This window comes from Miscanthus floridulus, chromosome 7 (assembly GCF_019320115.1).
Source record: "Miscanthus floridulus cultivar M001 chromosome 7, ASM1932011v1, whole genome shotgun sequence".
Classification (NCBI taxonomy): domain Eukaryota; kingdom Viridiplantae; phylum Streptophyta; class Magnoliopsida; order Poales; family Poaceae; genus Miscanthus; species Miscanthus floridulus.
Window position 1 is genome coordinate 124,551,699 of NC_089586.1, and position 12,533 is coordinate 124,564,231.

General features: G+C 47.2%; 1 protein-coding gene across 1 annotated transcript; it reads right to left on the reverse strand.

The window, feature by feature from the left end:
• Positions 1–9,431: 9,431 nt before the first annotated feature.
• LOC136464607 (auxin-induced protein 15A-like) lies at positions 9,432–10,373 on the reverse strand. Its single transcript, XM_066463557.1, has one exon. It carries the CDS (start codon positions 10,125–10,127, stop codon positions 9,765–9,767), a length of 363 nt encoding a protein of 120 aa, XP_066319654.1. The 5' UTR covers positions 10,128–10,373; the 3' UTR covers positions 9,432–9,764.
• Between the last annotated feature and the right edge of the window lie 2,160 nt (positions 10,374–12,533).

Below are 12,533 nucleotides of genomic sequence, written 5' to 3' on the forward strand. Positions count from 1 at the left end.
CCCGATCTACTTTTGCAACATCTACATAAAATAAATGCAACATACATCTGAAACGCATGAAACAATTAAAACACACAATTGCAACATAGGGGGAGAGAGAGAGCCTGGCGCGGGGAGTCCCATGGCCGCCGGATCTACGGGGCATTGGGGGCTCCCGTTGGGGAAGGACGCCAGTGTAGGGGGATGGGCGGCACAGGTGTGGGGAAGGAGGACGCTGGGGTGGGGGAAGGAGCCACCGGGGGTCGGGGAACATAGGGGAGGGGAAGGCTACGCCGGTCGATTCCGCCCCCGGGGGTCGGCGGCGACGGGCAGCGGTGGCTGCTCCGGAGCCTGGCCATTTCCCGGTGTTGGCGACGAGGACGCTGTGACGTCGACGACGACGGCCCGCGCGCTACCGCGGTGCGGCCACCGCTTCCACATCGAGTGCTGGGGTGGGGGAAGGGGCCGTCGGGGTGGGGAGGAGGACGCTGGGTGGGGGAGCGAGCCGCCCGCCGGTCAAGGAGGTGGTCATGGCCACGCGTCGGGGTAGCGCGGGGCGCGAGCCGTGAAAGGGAGGAGGAAGCGAGGGACTGGGTGCGTGGGTGCTGGAGTGAGCGGGTTGGGTAGCAGTGGCCACGCATTGATGTTAGCCCGATCGGCACGCAGGCCCAGAACGGCGCATCCGCGCGCGGACACGCCCAGACGGGCGCCCGATGCATTATCGAAAGGAGAAAAGGCAACAGCAAACCTCAGTCTCAGAAAGCGAGTACAATTTCTTATTTTTAGATAATGGAAAATTCCGACTCCAGACCTCTTCAGAGAAGAGGCATCGTTCCAAAGTTAAACAAGCGTTTGTCATGCGAGCATATAACTACGTACTTGGGCAGGAGCACGAGCATCACATTGTGATCTGCTGATCTGCATATTTTTCCAAGACGTGTTTGACCAGCTCGTGGGTGCATTGCACATTCCCGCCGAGTGCCAGCCATCCCATCGGAGCAGGACCATAGCAACCAGGAGGAGCCCAGGGCAGGCGAGAGATGCCAGATGCCCTTTCGGCACAGGTCAGGAGGCATGGAGCACCTGTTCTCATTTCGCTTTCGCAAGCATCTGGGCCGGATTGGAACTGTTGACCCTCATCAGTGGCCCAAGATGCGCCTCTCCCATTACAAGCGTCGCCGTGCTGAAGATACGCTCCGAGGGGGCGGATCGATCGGCGCACGAATATCCGGCGGAGCCTTGGCGAGCAGAGCCGCTTTCTGAAGAATAACGCTACTGCTAAAACGGAGCACGTAACGCTACTACTGGCTGGCAGTAGGGAGTGATAAGCACGCTTTACGGCCTTAGCGAGTGCGTTTATGAGATCGAGAGTCCGCCACACCACACGTGGTCGCTATCCAGATTTGGTGATGCTAGCTAAGCGAACAACTTACCATCAACAAGGTGAAGCCTTTCTTTCGCGGTTCTTTTTGGGTCTTCGTCTTCCTCTTCCGGCCGGTCGTTAACCTGCCAACCCTGCAAGCGCAAAGGCAGTACGGACGATGGCACCTGGAGTTCTCATCGGTGCGATCGAGTTGCTTCGGACGGGACGCGTGCGTACTTGTCGACTTATGCGTTTCGTTCTCAACCGAATTTCTTTCGCAGAGCGGCAGAGAGGGCAGAAGGCGCGTGCACGTGACGTTGAAGTATTCCAAACATCGTCGTGAGTCCGTCACGAAAGGCAACACTACACACCTAGGAGTACGTCCGGCGCCACTGCTAGTCTACTACTACTACGCGTCGAATTGTAACCTAACCTACATACGTACGGCGACAGCGATTTATAGTACGGAAAATGGTTTCGATTCTTTAGTTTTTTTTGAAACATGGAAAATCCATTACCGCATTACTCAATAACCGGGGCCAAATCATACAGTTCATAGATACACATTGGGATACCATCAAAGACAACTGGTTAACCTTGCCGACATAAACTCCTACTGCGGTATTGTCTGTACCATCTGTAGAACAGTGCATAGTACTGTTTAAAGAAGTGGAAATGGCATTGGAGGTCGCTGAACTTGCCCTGTATGTGCAAATAGGTTACACGCAAGAGGCTACCAAACATTATAAGACATTAACTAGAGGAAGTTAAAAGTTTTTTTCTGTATGATTGTTGTAATGCAATGTCCATATCAGTGTGAAATATACAGACAAGACTTTTTTCTGCGATGAGTGAAAAAGATGACTTTGATGCATCGGCGACCACCAATGATTCACTTAGAAAGTTTAGTAATGTATTAGTTTGATTTATAATAACAAAAAATATTATTTACTAATGGTAGTCCTAACCTAGAAGCTAGCTAGGATGATTTTTATAATAATTAAATTAAGGTATCAACTACGCAAAATGATGACGTGGCACCAAAATTAAGAAAGAGAGATGATGAAATAGTTTCTAATGCAAGAAGCTATACGGAAACCAAAATATGAAGAGATGTGATAGTTAGATGATGAGATAAAATATTTTGAGGAAACCATCTATTGAGAATATGATTTCTATATGTAGTATCTACATAACTTGACAAGTATAGAAACTATCTCATAATTTCTAGGTTGTGATTGTCCTAAATGAGACTGTACAAGCCTAACTCTAGATATAACATAACTCTAGACAAAAAAAAAACTTCTTTTTTTTAATGCATCAATACTCACACACACTGTGCGCAAGTTAGACCTACACCTATACCTAAAGACACACACGTGGCTGAGAGCTACTTAAAGATCAACGAACTCCAAGCGTGACGGGCATGGCACCTTTACCATTGCGAAATGCTGCAAAGAAAATGGGGGAAAATTGAAAACCTGGTACGAGCAGTGTGAGTTCCACTGAACGTCCCAACCACTGAGCCAAAGGCTGTTTCGAAAAAAATCTTCTTAGTAAATAGTTATTTAAGTTACTGAACGAGTGAGGAACATGTCATCTGCTTAGAAATAAATATTTAAGTTCAACATGCACAAGTTCAAATTAAACTTAACACCACATGTTCTTGGAAATGTCTTCTAAAGGTTATTGCAGCTTTTTTGAATTGTGGAATTTTCAAAACAGGAGATGGTTCGCAAACTAAATTTTGGGAGAACACATATAAGTATGTTCTAAACCACTTGAGGCTTTTGCCTCATCGAGTCTTGTAACTCTTAGTGCTCCAACCAGGATTAGGGAGTTGTGACAACAATCCCACATCACAGAAAAAATTGGGTTGTCTTGTTTCCTCCATTTCATACATGCATTATTATTATTATTATTTGTTTAAGCTTTTCCCTTTGCTTGTTGAGTGACGATTGGAATTGCATGATAGAGCGCTTAACATAGGTTTTCAGTCACAATGTCAAACATAGGTTTTCATTCTTGCTCTTAAGGATCATACATTTAGCGTGAACTATGCTAAGGACTTGTTTAGCTAGGACGGTCCTAAATATTTCTTAGTGTCTTTTCTAGGAAAACTTAGGTGGCACAATGCTAGGGGGTTTAGAGTTTACCTAGGTTAAGATTGTTGCTTTAAATTTTTAAATCTAATTCACCATCCTCTTGAACCATTCGATTTTTATGGAGTGTTACAATAGGACAAAGTCAGATTTACAAAGTGAAACAGAGGACTAGTTGGGGGGGGGGGGGGGGGGAATGAGAGTCCAATTAAAAATTCTCCACCGAGAACTTGGCCTATGTCCCAAACTAACCCCCAAAGAACTCAAAATCCAGAACACCCGAACCTAAATTCACACAGGCCAACTGATAATCGAATGAACTCACAAAGACTCAGAGAGTACAGTGGAACAACCGAACAATACGAAAAATCACCACAACGGAAAACACAGTTAGGGAAGCAAAAAACAATACCGAAACGAACTTGGCCTAGGGAAACCGGCCTAGCCGGTTTATCTGCTGAAACTGGCTTGGCCGGGTGTATGAACCGGATGGGCCGACTTTTCTAGGGTAAACTGGTCTGGCCGATTTTCCTACTCAGCACCCCGCAACAAAGATGGAAAAAAAATGCAAAACTTGATCAAATCAAGTCCAATCGAAACCAAATTTTGTAGGGATGTCTCGGAGGGTATTTAGAAGCTTTTCCCAAAAGATCAACCCTCAAAAAGTTTGAAATCAAAGCTGAATCTTAAAAACCATCTTCTCACTTGGGGTTTTCTCCAAAAGGCTCAAAATCTTAGATCTTCGTGCTCATTTGTACTCTGCCAAAACCAGTGGAAGTGCTTAGATCAAAGAAATCACAAGAAGACTAACAAAGATAAGAAATAGGAGACCAAGACAAGAAGGGGAGGCTCGATTCAAAAGACTAGAGCTCAACTTGATTGATTTTAGAGAAAACAAGTTTACAAACACGTGGTCTAGCCTCCACCCTTCATCCTCCCTCTTATAAATCTGGAAACTAGAAGTATACCTATTGGTGCATATCCAATACCCTTATTCAAACTCTTATCCACCTCATTTGGGTAGCGTATGGATAATTTTTTTTATCCAATAGAAATATGGAGGGAGGGGTATAGGGAGTGTATTATCTGTGGATAAGCCTTTAGCTCAATTAATCATTTATTAGTATAAATGGGTGAGAAAATACAAAGTATGTGGGACCCACATGTTGATTTTATTGCAATAATCTGCACAATGTTGCTGCCTGCTATAACGAGTCATCCTCCAATTAATTTCAGTCAATTTCGCTAAAATTTTAAGGTATGAACACAAGGTTTAAATTTTAGGGTCTAGCTTTTGATGTGGGACTCACATATATAATTGGCAACATTATTCTGTACAAAGTTGATGTCTCTTATAACAAGGCATCTCCAACTAATTTCAGCCAATTTCCTAAAATTTTAAGGTGTAAATGCGAGGTTTTTAAGTTTAGGGTCCAATATTTAATGTGGGCCCTATATTTAAATCTAGCAACACCAATATGCACAAAAGTAGCTCGATATAAACTGATTCATCTCAAAAAAGTTTCGATCAATTTTACCTAAAATTTTAAGTGTGAACTCGAGGTTTTTTAGTTTTAAGGTATAACTTTTCATGTGGATCCCACATATAGATCTAATCTTGTTAATCTACATACAATTGTAGACTACTATAATGAATTATTTCACCAAATTTCATTTAGTTTCACCTGCAATTTTAAGGTGTAAAAGCGACATTTTCAATCCGAGGTCTAGCTTTGATATGCAGCCCATATGTATATATAACATGTACTATATATGGTAAAATATTAATAGAACCTAGTAGTTCAATTCAAAACAGTGAGTATGGATAAAATTGGTTATTACCCAATGAGTATGGATAAGATTAGGGAGGGTGAGAAATGAATAATGACAATATGAATTTGGACATAAACAAGCATGGATCCATCCATACCCTGGACATAAACAAGCATGGATCCATCCATACCCTCTCGAGTGGCAGGTATAACCAGAAGCGAGACACAATTACTCCACTCTACTCCTAATCTCCTAACAGTGAAAACATTGGCTAGCCTGTGCTAATGACCTAGATGAGAGAGAGAGATAGTTGTCTTGGGTAGCTACTACCCTTATTTATAGGCCTATTGCACGTTCTAAAAATACCATAAGATATTTTCGCTGAACTACTTAACCATAGGGGTAAAATGGTCTAAGTTGAGTTCCTTGCATCAGACAGCCACGAGTCCTTCACGAGAAAGTTCGCCTCGACGCAAGCTTTTCTGATGATGCCACGTGCCGCCTCGAGAGCCTCCCCTAGGTTTTGAGGTCCAAACCTGGCAAACCTGCCACCCACGGTTTTGAGGCTGAAACCTAGCTGGAGTTGCATATCCGATACGTTTCCTCCACGATCTTGACGTGTGTCCCGCTCGTCCTCAATCGCCCGAGCACCAAGCCCTCGCGCACCCACCTTGACTTGGTCAACCACCATCTTGACTTCGGTCAACACCGTCTACACTCCATCGCATGTACACTTGCTTCTTGACGTCGTCAAGTGCTAGCCGTCCACGGTCCATCCTCCGGCCCTCGGTTCATCGGTCCAAGCCTCCATGTCTGTCCTTCACCATCCTCGGTCCATCAACACGAACTCGCTTGACCTTCTCCATTGTCGTCGGCCATCTCAACGCTCGATATCGGCACATCATAGGACAAGATACATGTTGCACGTACCCAACTCATGCCATGGTTAGTCTCAACACTAAACCAAAGCTCGATCACTTCTTGACAATCACTTATCATCCTCACATATGGACACATATCAACCATTTGTCCGCACAAAATGATATATAGCATATATTGTCAAGGGTAGAGTTACATCCTCTTGAAATGATGAAGCCATCAATCAGACCAACACATATAAGCCACGTTATGTGAGATTATGAGCTAGTGCGTCACCGCTTGAACACCAAAGCTTAAGTTATGGCCTTCATCCAAGCAACAAGGGGTTAGCTCTCACAAATCACGTCAGTGGAAACACTACTGCTAACAACATGAAATGCGAAGAAACGCTGACGAAGCATATGATTTAGCTGTAGAACAACACGAGAGCGAAAGGGCCGAGGAAGGGGCATGCTAAGTTTCATCAGGGTGAATTGCGCACTAGTTTTACGATCGAGCGGACAAGCACCCAGCTAGTTGCTCAAAACTGAACCTTGATCCTTAAATGCTGCTTATCAAGCACTTCGAGTCCATTTTCTTTTTTACTTCAGCACTAAATAAATATTCGTAAACATTTCGGTAATAACGCAACTATGCGCAAGTGGTACTAATGGTACTAAGAGAAATCCGTTTTCCGAGATTAAGATTGGCTGCCCAATGGCATCTGGCCACGCCGACCGGGGTCCCAAATTCCGATCTCCACTTGTGCAGCGGCGGCAGCGGCAACTAAACACGCCGCTCGTGCTGTCACCTCTGCCGATCGATGACTCCTACTTTATCCTGCATCACTTTGTCCAGTCGGCAGTGAAAGATGAGTATCGACCCATCCCCGTCTTGGTCTTTGGATCAGAACCACCACAGCTAGCTCCTAGTAGTGGCGCCCAAAATGCGGCCATTGTCGCCACTTTGGCAAAAGCAAAAGCTTAAAGAGCATGGCAAAGCCAAAGCAAGCGACTCGGGACGAATGGGCGAGCCGGGTTCTACTTCTCTGACTCTCTGTTGGAGTGGAAAGAGCTGGGGTTACAAGATTGGAGAGCGGATGAGAGTGAGGCCTGCACTACTCTACGTGATTCCTGGGCTAGTTTAACCTCATCTAGGAGTTGTTTAGTGCTCAATCCAGAAAAAAGGGTCTCAACAACGCGTATGTTGGGATTAAAGTATATGATATATTCTGTTTCAGTGCGAATGAGATAGGTACGGGCTTGTACTATACTCTTTGACAGTGGGATCAGTGGGCCCCGTTCGCTGGTCTGAAACTTGGCTGAAACTGGCTGAAAAACATTGTTCCGGCTGAATTGTTGTGAGAGAAAAATACTGTTTCGGCTGAAAAAAGAAGCCGAATATCGGGTAAGCTAAACAGATATATAAGAGTAGCCGCAGAGAGCTAGAGACTTCAGTTCGTTTCAGCTTTTTATGCAGGAGTAGTACTAAAAATCAACTTGCATATGCCCTGTTTGTTCGAGCTTGTTTGGTTTATAAACCGTATTTTTTCAATTAACGAACAATATTTTTTTTCTTACGCCAAATCAACTAACAATACTTTTAGCCATGGCTTATTAGCCAAATAAACCTAAATAAACAGGATGATAGTGTTTGCCCCAAACCGAGACCTGTTGCTCAAAGGTGAACCACTTGCATATATAAGCTAGATTATCTCAAAACCTCGATGGCTCAAAGTGCGTTTCAGTATTCCATTTTTTTAATGCTTATTGTTACCAGTCCTGTAAACGGGCCTACTAGCTAGGTTAGCATCGCTTAAATTAACATTCTTTGTCGCTTGTGGTTCTGAATTATACGTGTAGAACTACCACTTTCGACTAGGTACAGTACATATGACTGTGTAATCGTGTGACTAGGCACTCGGTGACAACTCATCTAGCAAAGTTTCTTGACTATCCTGCAAGAATTTTCTTCATAGTGATGCTACGAGAATGGTGTTTAAACCTCTGGTTGAGTTTCTTTTTTCAAGAAAAAAGCTTACCAATCTTGAAGAAAAATTAGATAAAATTTAATTTCTACTGGTTGCTTGTTTTGTTTTTTTTCTCTCGAAAAGGCTGCTTTGTTTCGCGTTAAATGTTTACACGGTTGGAAACAGAAGACAACGGTTCTACCGATCGCACTTGAACTGAACTCTGTTCATCTGCCGTTTGCCTGACGCTAGCTCGAATCTTGGCCTATCAGGCTATAACCCCACGTTGAGCACGAAGTGGTAGGGAATAGAGTGTCACTTCTCGTACAGGCAGAAAGGCGTCCTACACCTGAAATTGGCCCCGTCGATCGGCCAGCCAGTCGAGATCCGCGTGCCGTCTGTCCGTGTGGGTGTCGTCCTTTCCTCCTCACCCCCGTCGATCCATGACTCAGCACTGAACCGAACTGAACCTGCCCTGGACGAGACGAGAGAGACGACACGACATGAACCGGCAACAGGAGAGAGAGAGGACTGATCAATGATAGATTAATGATAGATTGTTGTCATTCTAAATCGTAGATCAGGGGATTAACTTGACTTAGACAGAAAAACTGTTGATGTATCTGGCCCTAGGGCAGTTGCGGCCATGGTGCCGCAACGACGAAGCCTCTGTTGTCGCAGCAGCATAGGCGTGGTGATGGCGATGGCGATGCAGAGGCGACGGTAAAATTGGTGGCGGCTTCCCGTCGCTGGCAGCACTATTTCTTTAGATCGGATTAGGATTTCTCTGTAGGTGGGTCACGGCGGCTCAGGTCAACCTCATAAACAGAGCCCTGGCCCCATCTTCTTTTACAGTGCTTTGCGACGAGGGCCCACCAACCATGGAGCGGTTGGACGTCTCCGGTCAGGACGCTGATCCAGGGCTAGGCCAATTGGTGGAGATCGAAGTAACAATCAAATCAACCAGACCAGTCAAGAGCCAAATCTGGCAGATCATGATTAGCATTAGCTCTGCTGCCGTGCAAGTGCGACGCGCTGGAGAATAATTGACGGAACGGGTAACGAACAAAGGGAAAAAGATATCTGAACTGAAAGCACTCAAAGGCATGCTTGCCTGCCGCTCCAGTTTGAGAATTGAGATGCATGCCTGAATTCGATCTCGTGATGTTCTTCGTTCTTGGCTGATGAACTTCCACGTTTTCGCACTCCTCAATTCCACGCCAAGCAATCTAATCTTCTACGGCCCCTCCAGGTTCGTCGAAAAAACGATTGTCTTTCTAGAACCTGTAGGCTGTATTTCGTCAAAAAAAAAGAACCTGTAGGCTGTAGGTAGCTGAATTTCGAAGTGACCAGTTGTGTACGGAATATCATGGCGAGATACGTGGACTGATGAAGAACTGCAACTGTAGTTAACTCTGCTACGGTAGTAATCATACACCGATTCTTCTGTTAATTCTATAGTATAGTACATGCGCCTGCGAAATCAAACGCAGAAAAAGAGAAGGCCAGAGAGCCAAAACTGCAAATCAAAGAGGAAGCACGCACTCCCCGGGCTAGCTAATCTACGACTACTGCCTCTTTCCCCTCACTCTACACACATCCAGACAAACATGGGCTCCTTCCTCACGGTCGCCGCCGCGCGCGCGTGGGAAAGCCGAGAGAGGTCGACCCGCCCGACCAGGCAGGCAGGCCGTGACCGGGACTGTGATCGAGTGACCCATCATGAGGTGACCTTGGCGCGGGTGCACGGGGAGAGGGAGTAGTGTCCGTGCGACCCGCCGCCGGCGTGCACGCGGTGCGAGGACGACGACGAGGCCGGCGCCGCCGCCTGCGTCTCCCGGTCGACGAGCGCGCGCAGGCGGAGGAACTCGTCGACGGAGCAGGGCAGGCGCAGCGGCCCGGCGGAGTAGTCGTAGCCGTAGGCGTCGCGCGCGGCCTCCAGCAGCCGGCGGAACAGCGGGTGGTACAGGTACGCGATGGGGATGACGAACCGCTGGAAGCCGTCGCCCCCCTCCGCCCCGACGCGCACCGCCAGCCACCCTTTCTTCACCTTCCCCTTCTTCTCCTCGCCGCCGTGCAGCATGGCTCTGGCTCCGGGCTCCCTTCGGTCCTTGCCTCCGATCCTCTCCTTGCAACCGGCCGGTGCAACAACGATCGACACTCCGGCCGCCGTCCCTGTATGCACACGGCGCGCCCGGCTTCTTGGCTTCGCAGGACCGGTGCAAGCACAGCGTTCGTACCAGCAGCGAGCGAGCACTTGGAGCGCCCAAGCAAGCAAAGCAGGGGTTGTTTTTTTAATCCCTGGGTGTGGTGCGAGGTGTTTCGTGGCACTCGCGGTGGTTTTTATAGGGGGGACTAGATATGCTGGGAGCTAGTATGCGGGGGTGCCTAGCTAGTGGCCGGGGTGCGAGTGCACGTACTAGTACGTCCTTTGTGTTACGGAAAGGAAAGGCGGCCTCGCTTTGGCCCTCCTCTGTCAGACCTCAGCTCCGGGTGAGACAGATCGCACTAACCGGTGCCGTGTCAGCGTCAGGCAGGCTGTGAACTGACGGCCGGGCGGGGTCACCGGTGCCGTGTCATCGTCAGGCAGGCACGCACCGTCAGTCGTGGTGGTGGTGGTGATGGTGGCCGCGACGACGCCGTGACGGTGAGGACGAAGGAAATGGTGGGGGGAGTGAAGCAGGCAGGCGGGCTAGCATTTGTGATGCTGTGAATTTGTGATGCACGGCCTGGCATTTGCCCTGATGGGCATGGACGGGCGGATGGGTGGCTGTGGATGGATCGGAGGAGAGGAGAGGACATGGTGCGCGCCGTGCAGGCCCGGGGGTCGTCGTCGTCCTCCTGTGGACCGTGCGTGGGGCACGGGCGGGGAGAGTGGGCTGTGGTGGAATCGAGATCCCGGCGAGTGGGGGAATGATGTGCCGCCGCTGCCGCATCAGTTGACTCCTGCACGCGATCGATGGCTGCTGGTGCTTTGCCCCCACGATGGCTGGACATTGCATTGAGTCCGCGCGATCGAGTGGGGTCGGCAGATGAGACGATGATGATCATGAGACGGTGGACAGCCCAAGATGCGAACAAGTCTATCCGTTTGTTGGTTGCTGCTAGTAAGTTAGTAATCCTCTGGATTTGGCTCCTTTTTGGATCGATCAACGAGGTTGGTGTCCGCCTCTAGTTGTTTCTTTGAAGTACTTACGAATGTGTGTGTACTCCAACATCAGTACATGAATATTGTACGCAATGGTGATTCGATGCATGCAATTTCCTTACGGCCGCAATTTCGTATTTCTCTCTCCTTCTCCTGATACGTACTTCCTCCTTCCCTAAATAAGTGTCGCTATAATATTAATATCAATCAAAATTTCTAAAATTTAACTAAATTTATAAAAAATATTAACAACATTCGTATCTCTAGATAAATTTATTATTAAAATAGATTGATCTATCTAACGATACTAATTATATTTTTTTAGACTCAGGGATGTTCCCCATTTCCATTACTTGAACGGAAATACAAGTAGTTGGAAAATCATCTAGGCCCTAGTTCGGTTTCGGTGATTAATGACAATACGATATTACTATGACTAACGTATGTTTTGCAGAGATAATTAAGTTAGGTCATGATAATGGTAATTGATTGGGCAATCATGGTTGTCATGCCCCTACGATGGAAATCGTTTCGGTTTTCAAACAATTGACGACAAGGTTAAGGACGGACTAGTTCTAAGTGTCGTTTGGTGTTGAAGAGACACTTAGAGTAGTTTAGAACTTTGTTTTTTCTTTGGTCATACTATTAATGGGGGTATGGACTAGTAGCTTGACCTAGATGAGTCTAGTGGATTAGGTGTGGTGCACACTTGTCCAATCTAGCACTAGGTAGCTCAGGAGTAGTCCTAAGATCAATTGGAGCAAACTTCATTCACATATGATTTTGAGTTGGAAGTGAATGGAGGGTCAAATGACTGACCGGACGCTGGTCTGGTTGTGACCGGACGCTGAAGAGTGAGTCCGGTCAGTTCATTTGATCAACTGGAGTCGTCTGGTTGCGACCAGACGCTGAGTGAAAAGTGACCGGACGCTGGGTGCCAGAGTCCGGTCAACTCCAGAGAGGTTCTAGAGAGGGAAATTTCTGATCGGACGCGTCCGGTCAGTGCTGACCGGACACTGAATAGCAAAGTGACCGGACTCTAGGCGACAGCGTCCGATCAACATCAGTAAGTTTTCAGAGAGCAGTTTTTGTGACCGGACGCAGGTCAGAGTCCGGTCACAACTTAACGGCTCTATGGCGGGGAGAACTGACCGGAGCGTCCGGTCATCCCGCAGAGTGCTGACTCAAACTCCTAACGGTTCATTTTGAATAAGGGGGTATAAATACTTTCTCTATTCATCCAAGGGAGGTCTCTTGCCCATTTGTTCAGCCGAGAAACACCCTTGAGAGTGTTTTGGAGAGCAAGAGCCTAGTGAGGTGATTGAGATTTGAGAATCCAAG